At 41.2% G+C, this 26,677-nt stretch overlaps 1 protein-coding gene across 1 annotated transcript in view; it reads left to right on the top strand.

Moving 5' to 3' along the window:
* Nucleotides 1-26,677, top strand: part of LOC122645979 (CSC1-like protein At1g32090) — an 83,505-nt gene that overhangs the window by 41,541 nt on the left and 15,287 nt on the right. The window contains exons 5-10 of the mRNA XM_043839422.1: nt 7,650-7,769; nt 8,157-8,237; nt 8,664-9,004; nt 11,181-11,426; nt 23,120-23,444; nt 23,760-23,993. Of these exons, the coding sequence (XP_043695357.1) occupies nt 7,650-7,769; nt 8,157-8,237; nt 8,664-9,004; nt 11,181-11,426; nt 23,120-23,444; nt 23,760-23,993 (1,347 nt within the window). The remainder of the gene's footprint in view (nt 1-7,649; nt 7,770-8,156; nt 8,238-8,663; nt 9,005-11,180; nt 11,427-23,119; nt 23,445-23,759; nt 23,994-26,677) is intronic.

Below are 26,677 nucleotides of genomic sequence, written 5' to 3'. Positions count from 1 at the left end.
AATGGATGGAGGCTCAGGATGAGGAGACGAAGAAGGATTTTGGCAGGTCTTCTTTATAGGAAGCCATGAAGAAGGGTTTCTCTTGTCCTTTGTATACACCAATAGCTCCCCCTGTTCTCTATTCACCTGTGCACTCGGAGACGCCCCCTCAACAACAGTATCCTCAGAACTTTTCTTTCCCTTGTCAATCTGAAATGGGGAAATAGGAACAAGAGAGGAGGAAGGAAAGGAAACAAACTCAGGAACCTCTTCAACCTCACCACCAAGAGATAAACACTCCCCCTGACGAGGTGATTGAAAATACGGGATGGTTTCAAAGAAATGGACATCTTTGGAGATAAGCCACCGACGGGTAGGAGGGTGATAACATGAGTATCCTTTGGACGTAGAGGAATACCCAAGAAAGAGGCACTTCAAGGACTTAGGATCCAATTTAGTGCGAGCAGATTTGCTAATATGGACATAGCAGATACAACCAAAGACCCTTGGGGGAAGGGAGAAAGAAGAAGAAAGTGAGGGTAAGACCTCAAGAGGGACTTTGAAGTTCAAGACACTGGAGGGCATATGATTGATAAGAAAGACAACAGTGAGTAAGGCATCGGACCAAAAGGTTTTTGGAACATGCATTGAAAACCAAAGGGACCGGGCCACTTCCAGCAGGTGGCAGTTTTTTGTTTCAGCAACCCCATTTTGTTGAGGGGTATCAACACAAGCCACCTGGTGGATAATGCCATGGTCAGAAAAAAAGGACTCCAAACCACCATACATATACTCTCCACCTTTATCAGAACGGACAATCTGAATACGACTTTGAAATTGGGTATACACCAACTCATAAAATTTTTTAAACGCAGCATAGACATCACTCTTTTGTTTCAAGAGATAAACCCAAGTAACCCGAAAGAAGTCATCAATAACGGAGACAAAGTAGCAGAAGCCACGTAAAGAAGTAACGGGGGAAGGACCCCAAACATCAGTGTGAACAATGTGAAAAGGTGAAATCGATCTATTACCAGAAGATGGATAAACTGTCTTAAAATTTTTTGCAAAAAGACAAGGTTCACAATGAAAAACATGATTGACAGGAAAAGAGGTAAATAAATGTGGCAACAGTTTCCTCATAACAGAAAAAGAAGGTTGTCCCAAACGCTGATGCCAAAGTAAAATATCCTCTTGTGCCATGTTGCCCACACACATAAGATTGAGCTTTCGCCACAGGGGAAGCACAAGTGCCTAGAACATATAATCCATCAGCCTCACGTCCACTGCCAATTACCCTCTTCGTCACCAAATCCTGAAAGAGACAATGGGTAGGAAAAAAGGTGACAAAGCAGTTCAAAGATTTAGTCAATTGGCTAACGGAAAGAAGATTAGTAGCAAAGTTGGGAACATGAAAGACAGACTTCAAAGGGATAAATGGAGTAACTTGGACATCTCCCTTACCCGAGATGGAAGAAAGAGAACCATCAGCAATTTTTACCTTATTTTTCCCAGAACAAACAGAGTAGGAATTAAAAAGTTGAGACCTACCAGTCCTACCAGTCATATGGTCTGTGGCCCTTGAGTCAATGACCCATGGAGTGGTGTTAGAAGAGGTAGAGACCTGTAGAGCAGTGGAAGTAGTTGTAGCAGTAGAGGAGGAACCATCCAAGTGAGCTACAATCCGACGAAAAGCAGCTATGTCTTCCTTGGAGAGGGAGGATGGATCAGACTCATGAACCCGAACATGGGCCTTAGGCCCATTCTTCTTCTATCCTTTCTGGCCTCTAGATGCAGTAGAGGATGGTTTGCCATGAAGATCCCAGCAAAACTCCTTCTTATGCCCAGACTTGCCACAATAGTCACAGGAGAAACGACCTTTACCAGCCCCCTTAGTGAAGGGAGGACGGTCCTGTGGAGTGGATGAAACAAGAGCAGAGCGCTCAGCAATGGGGGTGGTCTCCATACATCCCTACGGGTCTCCTCACTCTGTAAATGACCACACACCTCCTCCAGGGAGGGAAGACTTGGTCGGCCAAGGATGTGCACCCTTAAGGGTTCAAACTCAGGGTTAAGACCTCCAAGAAGGAACAAGACCCTCTCCTTCTCAAACAATTGATGCACTTTAGGCTCATCAACAGGACATAGCTGGAGGTCTCTGTAGTGATCATACATCTCCCAAAGTCCCACAACAAGACTATAGTATTCAGAGATACTTTTGTCACCTTGGCGCAGACTAACAATCTGTTGGAGAAGTTGATAAACCTTTGTAGAGTCCCCCACTCTATCGAAAATATGAGCAACACTATCCCAAATGTCTTTGGCAGTCTCCGGCTTCATCGAAAAAATAAGCCAAGTCATCACAAGGGAGTTCTCGGTTTCCCATTTGGAGTAACCTGGATCAGCGGAGGAAGGGGCCTTAAAGCTCCCAGATATATAGCCCAACTTACCCCTACTCCGAAGAATGAGCTTCATAGACCATGACCAATCCAAGTAATTATGATTGTCAAGCTTGACAATGGGGAGCTGAACATTTGGATTCTCATATGAGGGGGTTAAAGGCAAGGCTGCTGCAACAGTTGGGATTTCAGATGTCTCAACAGTTTTTTCACCCATTGTGACTTGAAAGCAAACACTTGGGAGGAGCAAACAACAGCACCACATGCAAAAACAATTGCTTCCCAAGAAACAGCAGCAAAAAACAGAGACAAACTGGACCAAAAATCTTGAAATAGCTTGTAGAACTTCACACAATCATCAAACAGCAACGGAGTAAAAAAGAATAACCTTCCTTACCAAAAAACGATAGTAGATAGCCCAAAAAAACTCCCAATCCAAGCTCTATTGAAGTGCTCTGTGGAATCAACAACTTTGGCTGGCGGAAAAAACAGCAGAAATGGCCTGGCCGAAATGCAGTTTTGACCTTCAGCAGCTTCCAAGAGGCTTGAGGGGATACAAGGGGAAGGAAGAGGTCTTCCAAACAAAACTAGAGCACTTGGTTGCTCTCCATTTGGATTGCAAACAAGAGAGAAACAGATCTGAGAAGGTATTCTAGGTTTTCCTTCAAAGACCAACAATAAATGAGGAAAAGGGTTTGCTCTTCACCTTCCAAGCAGCCTTCTATCACCTTCAAACTCCAGGAGCAAGATGCTCTGATACTATGTTCAGTTTTAGAAAGAAAGAAGAAGGAGAAGAGGAGAGGAGAAGAGAGGAGCAACCACGGTTTGGTGTTTAATTTGTTATGTCTCAAACTAGAGACTAACTTGTTTATATTGAAAAGAATTAGAAATTACATAGGGGCCCCTGGCCTTATTCAAATAACAGAAGAAACATAAAATACATGGGGTTATGTACAAGAATACCCTTGAAACTCCTATTCTTAACAAAAGTATCACGTACCTTCCCTGAGGTATGACTTATGTACACTTTCACCCGTGAGGTTTGGGAAATTCCACGTACCTCCCCTGCTTTCCAAACTAAGTAACAAAAACACCCACTCCGTTAATTGTAGATGTTAAAAGTTAGAATTTTGATTTAAATGGCCAAATTGCCCTCATCTTCTTCCTCAGATCGTTTCTCCAAAACATGAAACCCTAAACCCATTTTAGGGTTTCAAAACCCCACTGCCACCTTTAGCAGCGGCCAAACCAGAGGGCCGGCAGCCAAATAATGTTGATCTCAGGTAGCATTGCACTAGGATTTTGTCCAAAGATGAAACGAAATACAAAAGTCGCGGCCTACGAAACGAAATCCAATCTTGGGGCTTACTGTGCCCATCTTCTTCTCTTCTTCTTTTACACCACCACCACCCACCATTGCCGCAGCCACCACCACTACCAGCCTGAGTCTCTCTTTCCCCCTATAGTCCTTTGCTTCCATCTTTTGGAGCTCAGAGCAAAGTAACCCCTCAAAAGCCCGCTAAATAACGCAAAGCTAGCGCCATTTTCCGGAGAAAGAGAAGAAAGAAGCGAGCCCAGAGAGGGGGTTCTTAACTCAATTCTTAATTTCTCACTTCCCACCCTCTTCACTCCCTTCTCAGCGTTCTGGAGTCTCGTTAACTTAATTTGGTAAGGGCTGTTATCAGTTAGGAGAATAAGAATCAGCAAGAGGCAGCTAGTTCTGTTTTTAGAGAACCCTAAAAGATTTTTTTCCCTGATTCACAGTAGCTGATCAGTTATACCGGCATCTCAGGCCAGGATTTTAATCGCTGGACATTAGAGGCCGTTCACCGGAGTTGTGGAGCATATGGCTGCTACGGTTAACCGCAATTTACAGGTTTCCACCTGCAATTTTGAAACCCTAAACCCATTTCGGTTCCTCTCACTTTCGTTGGCAATAGATCTGAGGCTTCGAAGGCATCTCATCTGATGGCTGGCGTCTTTGAAGAGAATAGGGAAGAGGGCTGCGCAGACTGGAGGGTGGCCATGTGCATGAGTCTGTGCTTTTTTAAAAAGCCACGATGGCAAAACCAGAGGGCCGGAGGTCTGGATGTTACTGGCGAAGGATTGCCGTGCTCCGGCGACTGCGATGCCGGCATCAGATGCTCCCCTGCAGATTCCAAAATTGGCTGGCTTCAACCAATTTCTGCAAAATCTTCACTCCAACATGGCCAGAAAGGAGAGTGCGCCAAAGAAATTTTCAATTCTCCAGCTTTTGTTTTACAGATTAATGGTCCCACCTTGACCTCCATTTAAATCCTCTCTCTCTCTCTTCCTTGTTCTCTTTGTTGCCCTGCCTTTTTTTTTCCCCCCCTCCTTCCTCCACTTCTACTCACAGAACTACAAGGAAAATTGGGTCTTTTTTAAACAAAGCAGAGAAAGCATTACATGGGCTTCGCCTGCTAGTTCTTGCAGTGCCAGAAGAGGGTTCACGCCGTGCCGGCCAGCCCTAACTCTGTGCTTCGGATGTACCGGATGTACCCAAACATGAAATGCACCATTTCCCGTTCTGTTTCTGATCTCAGTTTGGTGATGCAGATCTGCCAATTGCGAGGAAAGCTTCCTTCATCGGTTCCTTATTTCACGTTTAGGATTGAAGGGTTTCAAACCCTAAACATTTTGGGGAAGAAGATGAGGGCAATATGGCCATTTAAATCAAAATTCTAACGTTTAACGACTACAATTAACAGAGTGGGTGTTTTTGTTACTTAATTTGGAAAGCAGGGGAGGTACGTGGAATTTCCCAAACCTCATGGGTAAAAGTGTACATAAGTCATACCTCAGGGGAGGTACGTGATATTTTCCCCTTTTTTTTTGAACTCGATAGTAGGTTCCGGTGGCCATATGGCCAAGATAGGGGCTGAAACTTGACATTCCCAATATTTTAGGCCTTCTAAAGACAGTGGAACCCTTAGATTTTACAAATTCAAACCCAAAATGGTACTTTGACTACGGACCCTAAGTTGGTAGTCTACAGCGTGCGTGAGGTCTACCCTAGGCTGTTCCACAGTCCACACAATATTTAAAACTCAAATAATTAAAGTAGAAGGGCAAAACAACTTAAATAAGCATTAGGAACTAAAATACATCAAACCATAAACCATTACATACTAGTACTACATAGTGATGGACTGATTGTTCATAATTGTTAGAAACCTTTCCAAAGACATAGTCACATAGATTAAATAAATACAAGCTACTAAGCTAGTACTGAAACGAGTGCCAGGCTGGATTATCATAATGACCATGTAGGTGTTGTTGTTGTCGAATCAAGCTCTGCTCTGATTGCATCACAAAGGCTGGCGATGACATATGATTGTGGAAGTAACACTCAAGATGAATAGTTATCTTAGGTGCTTGAGATGCAACTTGGAGGAGATTAGGAGCTTCAATCTTCAATGCACCAAGCTTTGATGAGGTGTTGGAGGAGAGATTTGTCAAAAAAAATGAAAAACAACCCCCAAAGAAGGAGTTTTCCCCTTCACAGTGTTGAGATAGGCGAGACAGCCAAGAGAGAGGTGAGAGAGAGAGTGAATCTCGTCGATACATGGTAAGTTTGATGTTTAAAGGGTCTGGTTCGACCGAGATGAACCGAGATGAACCGAGATGAGATATTGCGCCGAGATCTCGCCGAAATCTTGTATTTTTTATTTATCGCAGCCCATCTTGTTTCGAGATCACACGAAACCGAGATCTCGCTGCCAAGATCTTGAACGATGCACAAAAGATAACCAACAACCAGCCCAAGAGAAAACGTGTACCATCAAATGAGGGCCTCAGATAAGGCCAAGAGCCAGGTCGAGTAGCAGGTAGATGTAGTAGGAAATAAACCCAAAATATGAGGGCAATCGAACGGCTGGATGGGGAAAATAGGCAGATGCACAGAAATAGAAACTCCAAAATTGCAGAATTTATAATTCTTAAAGATTCAACCATCTACTCATCTGATCGGCATCAAACTTGGAGCAATAAGAGACCTTTGGCCATGTGAACGAACCCCAAAAAATCTCGACCACTTAACAGTTATATGGGGAGATATCTTCAATCCAAAGGTGCAGCCAGAAGGGCAAAAAACAGGGTATTACCACTTGTAGGAATCTGCAGCAAATACTTGTAGGAACCGGCAGCAAATAAGAACTTTTCATGTGCGTAGATGAGACATTCTTTTAGTAGTCTTCAACTCCATAGGAAATCCTAGTTGTCACGTGTTAAAAACTAGGGTTTCAGACTAAGCACGAACAACATAGGTTGCTGTAAGACATAAAGGAGGCCTTAAGATGACCCTCAAAAGAGAGGTAGGGATCTGCCTAATGCTCTGATACCAGGTAACAATACCAAAGCAGCAAGCAACAAATAGAAGTCAACAGAAGAAGAGAAGAAAGTAGATGAAAGAAGAAGAAAGAAGAAGAATGAAGAAGAAAGAAGAAGTCAATGTTGAGAGGGGAAACAAAGACTCATGGTAGGTTAGAATTCCTACCACTGAGCAGTACTTATATATTAAGAAAAAAGAAATAAGTTACAAAGACCAAAACACCCCCTTAAAGACTACAATACCCTTACTAAAACATAACAACAATAATCCCAAAATACCCCTATCGACAAGACAAGTGTAAAGAACCACTAATCTCAATAGTTTTTGCTCTCACTTTACTGTCATAATCTAATTCTGAATGATTTCTTACTAGAATCTCTCACTCTCTTGCGATACTTGTATATATATGTGTGTAAGGTAATCAATCTTAAGGGGTTTCTCAAGTTTAAAACCTTTTCATTGGCAGACATGTGCATGTGTAACATACAATTGTTGAACATGTTCACAGTTTCTATTTTAATCCAGATTACCGATGGCACTGGGGAAGTTTTTGCCAATATCATATCAGAAACTCTCAAAAGTTGTTCAACCCTAACCCACCCTGCAAATTTAAACATGCATGGGGACCTCCAATTGTACGAGACAACTGGAATGGGGCCCTGGAGTGGTATACATACTGGTTTACTAGTTAAGCGTGTTCCATTGCCATCCGTAATCCAATCATTCCTCAATAGATGTGTCTGTGTCTTTATGGTGTGTACATTTTGTTCATGAGTGGGCCTGTGGGCAACTATTTCATCATGATTCATGATAATTGTCTTAAAGCTCACAACATCTTTTCTCTGCATGCATGTTCTTTTATTGGTCTGCCATATTGGTCTGCCATTTTAGTTGCATTCATGGTCATTAATTTCTTTCAGGCTGTCTACAATGCAAACAAATTTGCCAGATTTGTGAGGCAAAGGGAAAGGCTTCAAAATTGGTTGGATTACAACCAACTTAAGTTTGAAAGACATCCAGACAAAAGACCGACTAGAAAGGTAGTCTCCTACGTAGGCTCAGTTTCTATTTGGATAACCATGCTAGGCCTAAACTTCATTTGTTAATAGTAGAGCAATTGCTAGAGTATATATATATATATATATATATATATATATAGGGAATGTTCTCTGTGCCGGGGGCGCAGGCTGTGCCCAGACACATGGGGGTGGGCTCAATGACCACCCTGCCCCCCTGAGTGGCAGGCCCATGTGTCTGGGCGCAGCCTGCACTGTGGCACAGAGAACTGCAGCCCATATATATATATATATATATATATATATATATATATATATATATTTTCCTTTTCAGGTTTGAACCTTTAGTAATTGGATTTGATGATTTGATAATTTGATAATTGTATAATTTCTCTGATTTGATTTTTACAGAAAGGATTTCTAGGTCTTTGTGGAGGAAGAGTGGATGCTATTGAATACTATAAACAGACAATAAAGGAGCACGACAAAAGGGTAAATTTTCATTGTTACAGAAGCAGGATGCTCTTACTTCTTAGGTCTCTTGTATTTTTCTCTTTATAATTTTTTATCTAGTCTCATTTATCTGCTCATTTGTTGATGCCTCTATGTTCACTTAAAGACTCCTTGCTTTTTGATTGAAGTATGTAGGTTTAACTGGAACTGTTTATGATGCATATGTTTGTATAATTTCTATAGGTGTTTGGGGTTATGGTCTTATCTCAGTTGCATTTACATCTTTCGTGAGAAATTTAAATTCAATATTTTGTTGTTGCTGATTAAAAGGAAAGAAAAAATAAATAAAACAGATGAATATCTAGACAAATTTTGAGTTGGCTTTATGTGGTCACAAGATAATCTAGGGGAATTCTTTTGATTTTTAAGATCTAATATTTATATCATCTACTCATTTTGTGTCAGATGGCATTGGAGCGTGAGAGGATTCTTAAGGATCCAAAGTTAATCATGCCGGTTGCTTTTGTTTCATTTAATTCGCGATGGGCAGCTGCTGTATGTGCGCAGACGCAACAGAGCAAGAATCCCACACTGTGGTTGACTAATTGGGCCCCAGAGCCCCGTGATGTGTACTGGCAGAATCTGGCTATACCATTTGTTTCACTTAGTATCCGCAAGCTTATAATGTCAATAACACTTTTTGCTCTGGTATTCTTTTACATGATACCGATTGCTTTTGTGCAATCACTTGCAAATCTTGAGGGCCTAGAGAGGGTTGCTCCTTGGCTCAGGCCAGTGATAGAAGTGTAAGTAGTTTCTTTCTTATTTGGATTGCTTGGTGAGTTTTGAAGTCATTCATTTCCTTAAATAGATCTCTAGGGCGGTATAGCTTTTCATGGGAAATCACTATACCAACTCCACTTCTTAGGGTATCTATTGTGGAATCCTAGGAATCTTTGATTAGTTTTCTGTTACTGTAAAGTTGCATATAGTGGTCTAGTTTATAATAGTCTAATTCTGACAAGAGAGAAACTTCCTCACGACGCCAGAGTGGAATTTCTCCCTCACAGGTTTTTTATTATTTTCTCTCTCCTGCTCTGAATATGTAGGCCTCATGTGAATGATACTTGTTTTAGGACAATCATTTGTGTAATGAGTGACGTCGTGAGGAACCCTCTTCCTTCTAATAATAATAATAATTATTATTATTATTAAGTTTCTTTTCTCATATTATGAATTTTCCAATATATCTGCTACTGTAATTAGGAATCAGAAGTCATTCACTTATTTTTCTTATTATGAATTTGGAGACAAGTGATATGTGCCCCTGATTGTCTATAATATGGGCTGCTATGTACTTCAACAGTTGGTGAATGAAATCAATCTTTAAGATCTGAATTATGGAATAAAATGTATGATCAGAGACATTGGACAGTACACCCAAATAGAACAATGAGAATATTAATGTATTGAAGCATTGAATGCCCCCGAAGAAGTGAACAAAAGCAAACATGTCTTGGTGGCTGAATCATGAATGCCAAATGTCCAAGATTCAAATTTAAGGGCAAGAGATCGCTGCTTGGTCTTGTAGCCCTTGCACCAGCATGGGGGCCAATGAGAGCACTCGCAGGGGTATCAGCATGGATGGGTTTTTTTATTTTAAAGGGAGTGGGACGGTAAATTCGCGCGCTCCTGTGTCTACGCGCAGGAATCATGCAACCAAGCAGCGTTCTTTTTCAGTTTAACAAAATAGAGAAATTAAGAGCCACAAATAGTAACCTCTAAAAGTTCGACTAGTTGCAGATAGTGATACAAGTCATTGGTTATTTTCACGTAGGAGCCCAACTTGTGGGTGGTGACCAACTTATGCATGAGTCAGTCTGTTCTAGCCCCAAAATGCCTGATCATTTATCACGCAACATTTTGATAAACAGTGTTAACATTGGAGCACCTGCCATAAGATTGAGCATAATCAAACATTGTACTCCTAGAATCATCCTGATTGATGCTCCCTCCTGCCAAAGTACCTATATCACCTTTCATTGGCTCTACTTCATTTGGTTTTATAGAGCGAAAACCCAGTTTTGACCTTGCTAATTGTTAATTTTATGTCAGTTTTCTTTATAAATTATGGAAAATGTTCCAACCAGGTAAGGGGGGGTCCCTGGTTAGGACACATAATTCCACCACGTGGAGGATCATATGGTAAATCTTTTTTTTTTGTTTTTGGGTGAATATCATATGGTAAATCTTACTGTTGGATACGTAGGAGATGGTCTGGATAGACCACATGCCACCCAAATGCAATCATTTACCCCCATGTACTGCCATTCCCTTCCATATAAGTTCATGCAGCCCGTCAGTAGTCCCTTGCGTCCATGTCAAATTCCTAGATTTTTCAATAATCTGTGCCAACTCTGTTTGGGCTGAAACTTGACATGTGAGTAGGGGACCTTGGGGTGTACCTGTCCACAAAATTTCAGCCAATCCAATCTGCTACGTGGCAGAAGTCGGCACCCGACCATGGCTTGGTTATGTGGACAGCCGGACCAAAAAACCTTTTCCGATCTGCCATATTGTTCTTTCTGTATTACTCTTATTCTCTTATAGTTATGTATATGTGTACTTAGTTTATCAATCAGTACTTCCTCAGGTTCTTGTTTATCTATTTGTACTAAGTGCTGGTTCTACTTCAGTCTCTTGTAAGATTTATTGCCTACTGTGTGGGGGTGGTGCCCTTGCAAATTTGTTAGTTAATGATCTCATGTTTTGTGATGGCTTAGTTAATCTGCTGAAGTCATCTTATTTGTGTATCATGTTATTTCAATCATCTTATTGGATCTTCTATTAGAAGAAATGTCTGAAATATAAGTGAGACAAATACTTGTGAAAAGAGTTCGTTGATTGATTATTACGAATGAAATTTGTACTGTGACTTTCTGTTGATTTTTGTATTGACTGGTCAAATGTGATATCTTGCAGGAATATTATCAAATCATTCCTCCAAGGTTTCCTTCCTGGTCTAGCTCTTAAAATATTCATGTACATTCTTCCTTCAGTTTTAATGCTTATGTCAAAAATTGAGGGTCATATATGCGTATCATCCCTTGAAAGAAAGGCAGCAGCTAAATATTACTACTTTATGTTGGTGAATGTGTTCTTGGGGAGTATAGTGGCTGGAACAGCTTTTGAACAACTTCATTCTTTCCTTCATCAATCGCCTACCCAGTAATATTCTCTTTCTCTCTCTCTCTCTATTTTAGGTAACTTACTATAGATGAATCTATTTTCCACTCAGTATTGAAGTCTAAAGTTTATATTTTGATTACGTCTGTTAATGTGGAAACCGCTTATTTTATTTTATTTATTTAATTTGGTTAACTTATGGGTTTAGGAAGACCTTGTCTGGAACTCAAATGGAAAGTATTTGTATCTTGAGATGTGTAAGTATCTTGTAAAAACAAGATGGTAAGCTTATCAGGAAAGCCAAAGGAAACTAATTAACACATTGATTTCCAAGATACCCAGAAGAAAGCTAGTGTTCACTCAACTGTTGATATGGACACCATTTTGCTTGATGAAAGAAGCTCCTTGAGACAGATATTGTTAGAACAAACACCAACCTAAACACGAAAATAAACAAAAACAGAGCAAGATGACACAAAGATTTAACGTGGTTCACACACCAGTATGGTGTGCTACATCCACGGGCGAAGGCGAAGCTGTTTCACTATGTAAATCGGAGAAAGTTACAATGGAGAACTCTCAAGAACACCCAAAATGGCGCTGCTGCTCTCTCCCTGAAACCCTAAAACCCTAAAACGAAAACCCCCAAATCTTGCTTTTTACAACAAAGCGGGTAAAGAACATAAATATTCCTCCATTGGATCCAGGTTGATCCATCGGGTTGGGTCGAACCGTACCACGGAAGCTTCACCCCCGCACCCCCAACAAGATCAGTGATGGGCTCGAGCCCTCCGCTACCATCACAGATCTCAGAAAAAAGTTCCATTCGGGTTGCCACCAAAAAATGTTGGAGCTCATCATTCTTCGAAATGGGTGCAAGAATTCGAGAAATACATAACAAATCTCCACCTTGGCTTGAATTCTCCTTCAACAAGCAAACATATAGCTGAAAAACTTCATCTTCTCCAATAGCCCTTCCAAGGGCTTAACCCAAAAACGGCAAACACCAATGAAGTTCAAGCAATGCTCGAACTTGGCAGCACATAAAGGCTTTGTCAACATATCAGCTGGATTGTCTTCAGTACCAGTCTTCAACACTTGGATATTGCCTTGAGCAACTATATCTCTGACAGAATGATACCAAACATCAATGTGCTTCGTCCTCTCATGATACATCTGATCTCTAGTCTAGTGAATAGCACTCTGGCTATCACAGTGGACAACAGGCACATCACGATCCATGCTGAGCTCTCCCAACAAACCTCTAAGCCAAATAACTTCTTCAATTGCCTCAGTCACTGCCATATACTCTGCTTCAGTAGTAGATAATGCAACTGTAGCTTGTAAAGCAGCTTTCCAACTAACCGTACATCCTCCAAGAGTAAATACATAACTTGTGAGTGATCTCCTCTTGTCAAGATCACCTGCATAATCTGAATCAACATAACTAGATAAACTGTCACCATTCCTCCCAAACTCCAAGCATACACCAGAGTTCCCCTTCAAATATCTAAGTATCCATTTCACTACTTCCCAGTGAGTTTTACCTGGACATGACAGGTACCTGCTCACCATACTGACTGCCTGTGAAATGTCAGAACGTGTACAAACCATAGCATCCATAATGGAACCAACTGCACTAGAGTATGGAACATGTGACATGTACTTCACCTCTTCATCTGTCTGAGGTGATAGAGCAGCTGAAAGTCTAAAATGAGATGCAATAGGAGTACTTATAGGTTTGGCATCTTTCATGCCAAAACGCTCCGATACCTTCTCAATGTATTTCTGTTGAGATAGCCACAGCTTCCCCGCTTTTCTATCCCTCTTAATTTCCATACCAAGAATCTTCGTTGCTGCCCCCAAATCCTTCATCTCAAATTCAGAATTTAACTGTTGCTTCAACCTGCTAATCTCATTCATATCTTTAGCTGCAATCAACATATCATCAACATATAGTAGCAAATATATGAATAAGCCATCAAAGAGTTCTCTGAAATATACACAACAGTCATGTTGGCACCTATTGTAACCAAAACTTGCCATAACAGAATCAAACCTCCTATACCAGTGTCTAGGAGACTGCTTCAAACCATATAGGGACTTCTTCAATAAGCATACATGGTCCTCCTTACCCTCAGTAACAAAACCCTCAGGTTGATGCATATAAATTTGTACTTCTAATTCACCATGCAAGAATGTTGTTTTCACATTGAGTTGCTCCAACTCCAAATCATGCATGGCAACTAAAGCAAGCAAAACACGAATATAGCTATGCTTAACAACAGGTGAGAAAACATCATTAAAATCAACACCATATACCTGACTGTAGCCCTTTGCAACCAATCTTGCCTTATACCTAGCATATTCAACACTTGAGGTGGATTCCTTCTTCTTGAAGACCCATTTGCAGCCAACAATTTTCTTCCTTCTTGGTGGCTTGACAAGCTCCCAAGTCTGATTTTTATGAAGAGATTCAATCTGCTCATTCATGGCAATCAACCATTTGGTGGAATCAATTAAAGAGATAGCTTTAGAATATGTTGCAGGCTCACTATTTTCAATTGTATCTGCAGCAGACAATGCATAAGCAACAATTTCAGCATGCCCATATTTTTGTGGTGGTATTCCTTCTTGGTCTATGCTTGGCAATGCTATACCGCTCTTCTTCTTGATCCCCTTGAGCTTCATCTTCTTCAGTGAAAGTAGGAAATTGAACTGAAATGGATTGTGTTTTGTTTGAAGATGGACCATCAATTTCAAACTCCACCTTCTCCCCAGATTTTTTCTGGCTTTCTTCACACTGAACATGACTTTCTTTCCTAGGATGCAACATAGCAGACTCATCAAAGTAACATCTCTGCTAATAAGAAATTTAGGAGACTTTGGATCAGGACACCACAACTTGAATCCCTACACTCCAAATCCATATCCAAGAAAAATACATTTCTTGGCCCTAGGTTCCAACTTCCCATCATTCACATGTGCATAAGCAAGACATCCAAAAATCTTTAAATTTGAGTAGTCGGCAGGCTTACCTAACCAAATATCCTCTGGAGTCCTCCACTCAATAGCTATGCAAGGAGACCTATTTACCAACCAAGTTACTGTGTTTATTGCTTCTGCCCAGAACTACTTTCCCAATCCTGCATTTGGCAACATACACCTTGCCTTTTCTAACAAGGTTTTGTTCATACATTCTGCCACTCCATTTTGCTGAGGTGTCTTTACAACTATGTGGTGTCTTGCAATCCCCTCATTCTTGCAGACCTCATTGAAATCACCTTCACAAAATTCTAGGCCGTTGTCAGTTCTCAACCTCTTAATTTGCTTCCCGGTCAGCTTCTCAAGCAAAATTTTCCACTGCTTAAAAGTGACAAATACTTTATTTTTGTGCTTCAAGAAATAGATCCAGACCTTCCTAGAAAAATCATCAATGAAAGTAAGCAGATATCTAGCACTGTTCCCCTTTGAGGGAACTTTGGAGGGTCCCCAAAGATCTAGTCTAGAGTTCCTTTGGTAATGTGAATAACAATACTGAAGCTGATCCTCTTCTGCTTCCCAAACACATAATGCTCACAAAACTCCATTTTACCTGTAATCTGACCACATAATAGACCTCTTTTACTCAACGATGCCATCCCTCTTTCACTCATATGGCCCAATCTCATGTGCCATAAATTTGTGATATCAGACTCAGACATAGATGATGACGCTGCTGCAACTGAACGCGTGACTGTAGTACCCTGCAACACATACAAACTACCAATCTTCATTCCTTTCATCAACAAGAGAGCACCCTTGCTGATCCTCATGACTCCACTTTCAGTTGTATATTTGCACCCATTTGAATCAAGAGTGCCTAAACTAATGAGATTCTTCTTCAAGTTAGGAACATGCCTGACATTAGACAAGGTTCTGATAATGCCATTATGCATCTTAATTCTGACTGTCCCCTTTCCGACTGTTTTATAATAAGCATTGTTGCCCATCAACACAACTCTACCTTGAACTGATTCATATGTGGAGAACCATTCACGGTTGGGACACATATGGAAGGAACATCCGGAATCAAGAACCCATTCATCCTGTGATCTGATTCTGTCATCAGTCACCAAAAGCATCACAGATTTGCTCTCATCTTCAGCAATACTAACCTCTGTAGAGTTTTCTTTCTTCTGTTGATTTTGGGCACCATCGCTTGCCTTTTGCTTATTTAAAATCTTGTAGCATTCAAATTTAATGTGCCCCTTCTTCTTGCAGTAGTTGCAGGACAAATTTTTATGCCTAGATTTTGACCTAGCCTTCTTCTTGTCACTGTTTGAACCCCTTTCAGAAGTTCTCCCCCTAACCACCAAACCAACTTGATGTCAACTCATCATCAATTTTCTGCTTGCTTAGCAGATTCGTTTTTACATCCTCAACAGAGATCGTCTCTCTACCATAAATCATGGTATCCCTAAAATTCTTATATGATGGAGGTAGAGAACATAACAATAACAGGGCTGAATCTTCATCATCAAACTTCACATCTATTGCTTTCAAATCAGTAACAGTAGAATTGTAATCAGAAATATGGGATTTAAGTGAACTACCTTTACCCATACAAAGGGTATACAGCTGTTGCTTTAATCTCAACCTGTTGGTGAGAGATTTGGTGAGATACAGGTTCTCTAACTTCGCCCACAACTCAGTAACTGTCTTCTCTGAGAGAACTTCTTGCAAAACATCATTTGAAAGACATAACTGGATAGCCGAGAGGGCTTTAATATCCATCTTGTTCCACTCCTCCTCGGACATAGATGCAGGTTTCTTCGCCTTCCCAAATAGGGCTTGTAAGAACAGCCATCATCCAAACCTGCCATAAACTGAAGCTAATGTTGCCATAGAACGTGTCAATATCGTATTTCGTTGATGTAGGAGCCATGGATGCAGTGATCGAAGCAACCAAGGGCTCTGATACCAGTTTGTTAGAACAAACACCAATCAAAACATGAAAAGAAACAAAAACAGAGCAAGATGACACAAAGATTTAACGTGGTTCACACACCAGTATGGTGTGCTACATCCACGGGCGAAGGTGAAGCTGTTTCACTATGTAAATCGGACAAAGTTACAATGGAGAACTCTCAAGAACACCCAAAATGGCGCTGCTGCTCTCTCCCTGAAACCCTAAAACGAAAACCCCCAAATCTTGCTTTTTACAACAAAGCGGGTAAAGAACATTGTTGAGATTGACTCTTTACCCGATAGGGGTAATTTAGTCCTCAGTATTTTAGTTATTTGTCCTAGTTAATTTGTATTTTGTTTTATCTTTTTTCTGTTTTTCCCTTGTATCCGATCTCTATTTGGGATTCCTAGTTGTAGTAGGAATTCCTAATAGGAATAGGATTGGAGGGATTCATACTTGGATTGTACTTTGATTGATTTTATTATAAATAAGGGGCTGGGTGATCGATCTTGATCATCTAAGCATTCATTCCCAAGGCTGTTAACATGGTATCAGAGGAGAATCTGATCTAAGAACAGCTTTTCTCGATTTCTGGTTCTCTCCCTTCTCTCCTTTCTCAGTTTTCTCTGTTTTTTCTGGTCTTCTCCCTCTTGGTTTCTGTTTTTTTCTTTTCTTCTTTTCTCTCCACCACTCTCGGCCTCTTTCTCTCCATCAGGGCAGCAACTATGAGGTAATCTAATGCAGATTTAGCTGCTGCCCTCAATGTTACCTCTTTGAAGATTGAAGAACAGTGGTGTGACCTAAATCTGCCGACAGGATATTTCCATCCTTGGAGATCGAGCTCTTCTTACAACTGCAGTTTGATTTCTACTTTTATGGAGATTGGTTCCTGCTTCTATTGGTCTACACCAGTCCTTAGTTGAAGACTGCAGAAGTGATATAGATCCAATTCTGCACTTTTTCTGCAATCAAGCTTTCATCCTAAATTTGTCAAAATTTAGGGTTTTTTATTGGCTCATCAGACACAGCTAATTTTTGGAGGATATCTTCCTCTCTATTAGAGGGAAACTCGACCAAGGTTTCAGCCCATTCTGACGGCTGAAAATTCTGCAAATTCAAAACCCATCATTCATATTTGAATCGGGTTCTCTTTGCAGATCTTATTTTTTCTGCCTGGCTGAATCATGGGTGACTCAGAGATGAATACTGCTACTTCTGGAGGAGATCAAACTAGGTCTGATTTTCTTCCCTATGCTGCTGCCATTAAGCTTGATGGTACAAACTACTTAATTTGGGCCAGATCATTATCCCTAACAGTGGCTGGTAGGGGACTCACTGGCCATCTTACTGGCACCACCAAACAGCCTACTGAAGGAGGTGCTACTCGTACTAAATGGGCTGCTAATGATGCAATGGTAATGTCTTTTGTTCTGAACTCTATGACCACTGACCTCTCTAGTCAGTATCTTCTCCTTGACACTGCTACACAGATGTGGACAGCAGTCAAGGGCACTTATGGTCGTTCAGGTAGTGGTGCTCAGGTTTATGAAATCAGGAAAACACTCCAAACCACTACTCAAAAGGAGATGTCTGTCACCAAATACTATGCTGCCCTCAAGTGTTTATGGCAGCAATTGGATCACTATGCTCGGTTTCAGCCTACTACTACTGCTGATATTACTGCCTACCACACCTATGTAGACCAATTCCGTGTCTAAGATTGCCTGGCTGGCCTCAATGATGACTATGACCCTATTCGGGTGCAAGTCCTTGGACGGGTTCCTTTCCCCACTCTAGAGGAGACCTTTTCTTATGTTCACAGTGAAGAGACACGAAGGGCTGCCATGATGCTTACTCCCAAAGTTGAGAGATCTGCCTTACAGACTGTTGGCCCCACTCCCGTTGCTTCTTCTAACAATGTGGCTGCTTCTACTACTACTACTACCAAAGAGCCTGTGAAGTGTGAGCATTGTCACAAACCTTATCACACTAAGGCTCAGTGTTGGAAATTACATGGGAAGCCAGCTGATTTTGAGGCCAAACATGGTCGTGCTAAGTCTAAAAACAAAGCCAATCATACTGAAAGTGTAGCTCCAACTCCCACTGCTGACATCGGTTTCTCCCAGGAAGAACTCCAGGCTCTACGTCGTATGTTGAACACATCTGCTGCCTCTACTACGTCTGCTGCCAATTCAGATTCCTTCTTTGCCCGTATAGGTATTTCTTTTGCTGGTCATTGTGCATCAGTAGTGTCCACTCCATGGATCATAGACTCTGGTGCTACTGATCACATGACAGGTTCTTCCAGCCTTTTTAATACATATTCTCCTGCTTCTGGTAAGGATAAGGTCAAAATTGCTGATGGGTCCCTCTCCTCCATCTCAGGGAAAGGGTCCATTGTTTGTTCTCCTTCCCTTACTCTGTCTTCTGTGTTGCACATTCCCAACTTTACAACTAACCTTCTTTCTATTAGCAGTATCACTAAATCCCTTAATTGTAAAGTGACATTTTCCCTGCTCACTGTGTTTTTCAGGAACTGGAATCGGGGAAGACGATTGGATCGGGTAAAGTGCATGGTGGATTGTACCTGCTTGATGGCGATCCTACACCTACTCAGGCTTTACCTTCGGCATCTTTCTCCTCTGATTTACATCAGTGGCACTCTAGATTAGGCCACCCCCCCTTAGGTACTTTATCACATTTATTTCCAGCATTAGTTAAAGACTGTAATAAGGAAGATTTTTTTTGTGAGCCTTGTGTCTTGGTTAAACAGACACGTTCAACTTATCCTATTTCTAATAAAAGATCTTCCTTATTTCATGTTGTTCATACTGATGTGTGGGGGCCTAGTAGGAAAGCTTCCCTGACTGGCCATCGGTGGCATGTTACTTTCATTGACTGCTATTCTAGGTTCACTTGGGTATACCTTATGCACACAAAAAATGAAGTTTTTTCATGTTTTCAGCACTTTCATCAATTGGTTAAGACCCAATTTAATGCCATTCTTAAAATTTTGAGGAGTGATAATGGGAAAGAGTATATAGAAGGTCAGTTCCAAAAATACCTTGCTGCCCATGGAATCCTCCATTAGACCAGCTGTGTAGACACTCCAGCCCAAAATGGTGTGGCTGAGAGAAAAAACCGCCACCTCTTGGAGGTGGCTAGGGCTCTTATGTTTGCTCGCAATGTCCCTTCCCTTTATTGGGGGGATGCTGTCCTTACTGCAGCCTATTTAATTAATAGGCTGCCCAGTCGGGTTCTTCTTTCCAAAGCCCCTATTGAGCTAGCATTTGGCTCTTCTTCCTTTATAGTCCCACCTACGGTGTTTGGCTGCGTTTGTTATGCCAGGGATACAAGGTCCCCTAGTAAACTTGACCCACGTAGCCTCTGCTACATTTTCTTGGGTTACTCTGCTACACAAAAGGGGTACAAATGTTATTACCCTCCGTCCTGCAGGACTTTTTTCAGCATGGATGTTGTCTTTCATGAAAATATTCCCTATTATGTATCCCCACCTCTTCAGGGGGAGAGTATTAGTGAAGATGTGCTGACTATTGACTCTCTACCTCCACTTCAGTCTGTTTACCATGAGTCTAAACCTGTTCGGCCTGCCCGACTCAGGGGGAGAGGTTCCCATATAGGGGGAGGCTATTTCTACTCAGGGGGAGCAATCTAACCCTGTCCAGAGGACTATTAGTGAATTTCAGAGGAGGATTGATGAAAGTATTGTGAAGACCTATGCAAGGAAACATAAGCAGGTTCAATCAACTGTTGCTCCAGTGCCCATCCAATTGCCGAACCTGGATCCAGAACCTGCCTCTCTACCTGGTAATGTTCCTTCGCCTGACCTACCTATTGCTCTTTGCAAAGGTCAGAACTTGCACTCAGCATCCCATATCTCATGTTGTTTCTTATGATTCCCTTTCCCCATCCTTTCGTGCTTTTGTTTCCACTCTTTCTTCTGTTCGTATTCCTAACAATTGGCAGGAAGCTCTATCAGATGGAAAGTGGAAGGCAACTATGATGGAGGAAATGGAAGCCTTGAAGAAAAATAACACATGGGAGCTTGTGGTTCTTCCACCTGGGAAAGAAACCGTTGGATGTAAATGGGTGTTTGTGGTGAAACAGAAGGTGGATGGCACCGTGGATAGATATAAGGCACGGCTCGTGGCCAAGGGGTTCACTTAGACATACGGCATTGATTACCAAGAAACTTTTGCACCCGTTGCAAAGTTAAATACTGTTCGTGTGTTATTATCGTGTGCAGTCAACCTTGGATGGGATTTGCAGCAGCTAGATGTAAAAAATGCTTTCCTAAATGGAACACTGGATGAGGAGGTATATATGGACATTCCACTAGGGTTTTCTTGTGACAGCAATCAAGGAAAAGTGTGTAGACTGAAGCGTGTACTTTATGGGCTAAAGGTGTCACCTCAAGCATGGTTTGGCCGATTCTACAAGGCCATGATTTCTGTGGGCTATAAGTAGAGTAATGCTGATCACACACTCTTTATAAAGAGGGCTGGTGAAAAACTCATTATTCTTATAGTCTACATTGATGATATAGTGGTTACTGGCAATGATGGTGATGAGATTAAACGGTTGAAGACCTTCCTACTTTCTTGGGATTGAAGTGGTCAAATCTTCTAAAGGCATTTTTCTCTCCTAGAGGAAGTATGTCCTAGACTTATTGGCTGAAACCGGGTTGCTAGGCTGCCATCCTTCCGATACTCCTATGGATCCTACTGTTCGCCTCAAGGAGAAAGGGGGTAAGCTTGTTGATAAAGGCCGGTACCAAAGACTTGTAGGGAAGCTGATTTATCTCTCACACACTCGTCCTGACATTGCTGTCGCCATGAGTACTGTGAGCTAGTTCATGCATGTTCCCTACTCTTCTCATATGGAGGTTGCTCTTCGTATCTTGCACTATTTGAAGTCAGCTCCTGGAAAAGGAATTCTTCTGTCTATGCATGGTCACCTACGGATAGAAGCATACACTGATGTTGATTGGGCTGGTTCTGCAGATCGCAAGTCTATTTCTGGGTATTGTTCCTTTGTAGGTGGAAATCTTGTCACATAGCGTAGCAAGAAGCAAAATGTAGTTGCTCGCTCTAGTGCCGAAGCTGAGTTTCGAGCTATGGCACAAGGAATTTGTGAGTTACTCTGGCTTAAAGGTTTGCTACAAGATCTTGGTGTTCCTATTCGCCTTCCTATGATGTTGTACTGCGACAACAAGGCTGCAATCAGCATAGCACACAACCCAGTACAGCATGATCGTACCAAGCATGTTGAATAGGCATTTCATCAAAGAGAAGTTAGAAGATGGCCTGATTTGCATTCCCTTTGTGACATCTACTGATCAACTTGCTGACATCTTCACCAAGAGATTGCCTGAGAAATTGTTTCACCCCAATCTAGTCAAGTTGGGCATGATCGACATCTTTGCTCCAACTTGAGGGGGAGTGTTGAGACTGACTACTTTACCCGATAGGGGTAATTTAGTCCTCAGTATTTTAGTTATTTGTCCTAGTTAATTTGTATTTTGTTTTATCTTTTTTCTGTTTTTCCCTTCTATCCGATCTCTATTTGGGATTCCTAGTTGTAGTAGGAATTCCTAATAGGAATAGGATTGGAGGGATTCATACTTGGATTGTACTTTGATTGATTTTATTATAAATAAGGGGCTGGGTGATCGATCTAGATCATCTAAGCATTCATTCCCAAGGCTGTTAACAAACATAAATACTCCTCCATCGGATCTGGGTCGATCCATCGGGTCGGGTCTGGTCGAACCGTACCGCACCCCCAACGAGATCAGTGATGGGCTAGCGGCCCAAGCCCTCCGCTACCATCACAGATCTCAGAAAAAGTTCCATTCGGGTCACCACCAAAAAAATGTCAGAGCGGGTCATTCTTCGAAACGGGTCCAAGAATTCGAGACACACATAACAGATCTGTATGTCAATTGTATCAGTAATTTCATGATGGAAAACTGGTTGTCTTTTATTCATTACAGCGGCATAGATGATTTTTAGATACTAAGTTTCTGTTAGTAAATTTAGAATGTGCTAGTATTTATGAGCACGGTTTTCAGCTCCTTCCAAAGCAAATAAAGCCACTAGTCTTTCACAATCAGCACTGATGCAGTTCTTTCCGTTAGATTGAAAGTGCCATATCACTGTAGTCAACTTGCTTAAATAAAATCTGTGAAATAGTAACACAACTCTTTGATGGTAACAATTCTTACATAAGGAAGCTAATAAATCATTCTCGTAAAGGAAGTGGTTTAACATTGGTGTTTTACATGGAAATTTTAAGGTGAGTTTTGAGGTGACTTTGGCATAGTTCTAGCAGAGAGATGCATTACCAGTAAATCGGCTTGCATATGGAAAATATGCCTGGGCTTCTGGGGTTTACTGTGCTGGGGAGTTTGGAGAGAATTGACCATATGGCCTTTAGACTTTCTTTTGGGCCTTGTTGTCTGGAAGAGTGATGGATTTGATGGTACAATCGTAAATTGGTCATTTCAGTGCATGATATTCCTCCATCCAATGGTATTCTTAGAGCTGCTTTTTCCTTTTCACAATGTCAGGTTTGAACTCCAGTACTCTCCACATCTGGACGTCCATGGATTTCTTATCTGATATTCTATTTTTTTATTCAGCATCTTTGCCTCTCATCTGCAATCTTTTATATAGAAGATGGACTATAGCTCTTCATCTATTGTTTCACTAATACTTGAATCTTATACATACTATTTTTTTTTTTTTTTAACATTTTGCAGGATCCCTAGGACAATTGGTGTGTCAATACCGATGAAGGCCACTTTCTTTATTACTTACATAATGGTTGATGGATGGGCTGGAATTGCGGTTGAGATTCTCCGACTGAAACCATTGGTGATATATCACCTGAAGAACATGTTCCTGGTGAAAACAGAAAGAGACAGAGAGAGAGCAATGAACCCTGGAACTGTGGGGCTTCCAGAGACTATCCCAACACTCCAACTATATTTTCTTCTTGGCATTGTGTATGCTGTGATCACTCCGATCCTTCTTCCTTTTATACTTGTCTTTTTTGCCTTCGCATATCTTGTTTATCGCCATCAGGTTTGTCCATTTCTTAATTGCCATTCCTTTTGTTTTCCTGTCTTGACATGTGCTTGAGTCCCCCCCCCCCCCCATTTTGATAATATCTTGAAGAGGGTTGTAGCTGGAGCCTTTCAATAAAGGACATCTGATAATACTACAATTAAAGAAATTCTTCAGTTAAGATCATATTAGCTTTAGACTTAAAATCAGGGAAGTTAAACTAGATGAAGATGGAACACTGTTCTAGAGTGACGTTCTTTAATTTTTTATATTTTAGTTACATCTCCCTAGATTTTCCTGTGACAAAGCTTTCGATTGTGTTGGATTTTACAGATTATTAATGTGTACAACCAAGGATATGAGAGCGCTGCTGCATTTTGGCCACATGTTCACAGCCGTATTATTGGAAGCTTGTTCATATCTCACCTTCTTCTGCTGGGTCTCCTCAGCACAAAAAAAGCTGCTAATTCCACTCCGCTACTGGTTGTATTACCCATATTAACATTTTGGTTCCACAAGTACTGCAAAAGTCGTTTTGAGCCTGCATTCAGGAAATACCCGCTAGAGGTAAGCACCAGGGTTCCTTCTGAAATATTTATGAGAAATGACCATACTATTTTTACATCGAAAATTAAATAAAAACCTCTCGAGATATTCTTATGGGTTGGGCATAGCTAAAGGCATAGACTCATGCAAGGTGCATGCATTTTCACATCTCTAGTTAGTGACATGCGTTTCATTAGTACTCCTTGTAGCTTAATAAGAAGGCCCTCCATGTGGATGAATTTTCAATCCAACTAAGGCCACAAGAGTTTACAAGTTAGCAGAAAGAAGGGGGTTTAACGAAGGAAAACTCTTTCCTCTTTGGATTTTGTATGTAACCATAGGTTCAATCATATATTCGTTACAAAAGGCTTACTAATAGGGTTTATGCATCAGTCATGAGGCTGACTGACACTTTGGAGCAAGCCTTGGAAAGTTCGGGCCCAGGAAATGGTGGGCTGGGAAACTCAATATCTAATCTGACAATGTGGCCTGTATGTGTGTGTGTGTGTGGGTGGGCTTGTGTGTGTTTGTGTGCATTCTTGAGACTGCCTTACACTTTAACCCAGTGTTGTTCAAATTGGAGCAAGCATTGAAAAGTTAGCGCTGAGGGGTTAGTGGTCTGTGTTATTGGTAAAGCCTGATTTCGGTCCAGAAAGTGGTTCAGAAGATCTTCGGAGGGCCATTTCGGCCTCGAAACAACCTCGGATGGCAAAAAAAGGGCGTACATCACTGCCAATGGCGGGGAGTTGTGTTGGGCTTGTCGAGACCTTCAAAACGGTATATTTTTCGATATATGTTATGTTTTGGTTCGACCCTGTCCGGTTTGGCAATTTTTGGGTCTGGGGGCATTTCTGTACTTTCTGGGTTAGGGCTTCTCTATATATTGTTCTTTTCTCTGGGAGGACTGGATGTGAGGGTTTGTAACATTTCAAAAATAGTGAAATCTGTTCTGTTGCTCGGCCGTGGACGTAGCTTCCCATCTTGGGGGTGAACCACGTAAATCCTGTGTTTTGTGCGTTGTGTGTCTTCTCTGTTTTTCGTTTTCTTCTGCAAATCGCCACTTTTGGGGGTTGTTTTTCTTAACAGTCTGGACTGTCTGATCATCCAATCTGATAGTGTAGCTGGATGTATGTATGTGTGTGTGTGTGTGAGTGAGGCTGCCTTACACTGCTGATTTTTTAATCTTCTTTATTTCTTTGATATGTAACTGTAAAATTGTTATTGCTCAAAGAAGAAAAATACAGTATGTAGATTACAACAACAAGAAGGACTAAAATGCAACATCAACAAAGGCTGGAGCCCACTAGTAGGCAATTGGGTATGTACCCGGATACATGAAATCCCTATTAAACCCTTAACTAGCCGGAAAATCTGCAGAGGAATTGACTGACCTCAATCTCCAATAAAAAGAGAAACTGTTCTAGTACACGAGGCTATATTCTTAATGAGGAACAAAGAACTGCCAAGGACCATAGTGACTGCAGCCGTCTAATCAGCAACTGTGAATCCCCTTCCACGATCAGATTAGACCAGCCTCTCTCAAGGTACAACTGTAAGCTTCGATATTAACATCCAATTCAGCTATGATTGAATCAGCTTTTCCAGTGAGTTCTGTGGATGCAAGCAATACTTGCACTTCATGATCTCTGAATCCTCCCCCAATCCCGGCAATACCTGTGTTTCCAAGAGAACTCACGTTTTAGGCTTCATAACACCTTGGGTGGGTGGGTTTGGGGGGGGGGGGGGGGGGCACTTTAGGCCAATGCTGTTAAAATTGGAAGAAGCATTGAAACTGTTAAAGTGTATCGTGGGGTTGTGGTCCATGGAGCTGTGTACTGTTGGATCTTGTCTATTGTCTATGTTGTAGTTATTTATTATGTCTTTAGGTCTCCTATTATGGTTAGGTTTAGATGGTTATGTACTTTAATTTGATTGGTCATTGTGCTTGTATTTGGTCTTTGACTCTTAGTAGACATCCTACTAAGAGTCGGTGGATATTCTATATAAGATATAGCCAGTTCACGATAGGGGATTACTCTCTATCGTTTATGGCCTTCTCTCGGTTTCTTCTCTCTTCACCTTGTCTTCCTCTTCTCTCTCTCTCTATTGCTGTTCTCTTAATCTCTGATATTATTACATGGTATCAGAGCAATATTAACCAGTCCCTCACCACTCAGATTCTGATTTTGATAGCCAGCTAAGTTTTTTTTCTTGTTGCAGCATCTACGCTGCTATACCTAATTTTTTAGGCCTTAGTTCCTGAATATACGAAGTTGAACTAAGGTTTCATGGTTTTTACTACCTATATATGGCTTAACATCGAAGGATCCATGCAAGAATCAAGGTGTTTCAGTATTATAATGGTGGTACTCTGTTTTTTGGACAGATTTGAATTCTGATCTTATTCTTCACCTAGCCACATTTTCTATTCAATATTCTGGGGTTTTATTGGTCCTCATTCAAAGGACCTTCAATAGCTAATTCTAGCTAATCTAAGCATCTGATGGGGTGCTATTGATCATCTCCATCAGCCTAGTGGTACCATGTTTTACCCCCTTTTCTGGGCAGGTTTGGATCTTCAATTATTATTGATCTTCCCTTCAGATCAAAGCATCCTTTTGGGGATTTAAAGGTCAGTCCTAAGGTGACCATGGATCAGAGTTTGGACCAGATCAGGCCCTCTGATCTCTTGGTTTCTGAAATCA

The sequence above is a fragment of the Telopea speciosissima genome, chromosome 11, assembly GCF_018873765.1.
Source record: "Telopea speciosissima isolate NSW1024214 ecotype Mountain lineage chromosome 11, Tspe_v1, whole genome shotgun sequence".
NCBI classification, from domain to species: Eukaryota; Viridiplantae; Streptophyta; class Magnoliopsida; order Proteales; family Proteaceae; genus Telopea; species Telopea speciosissima.
This window is presented reverse-complemented; position numbering and strand designations above follow the sequence as displayed.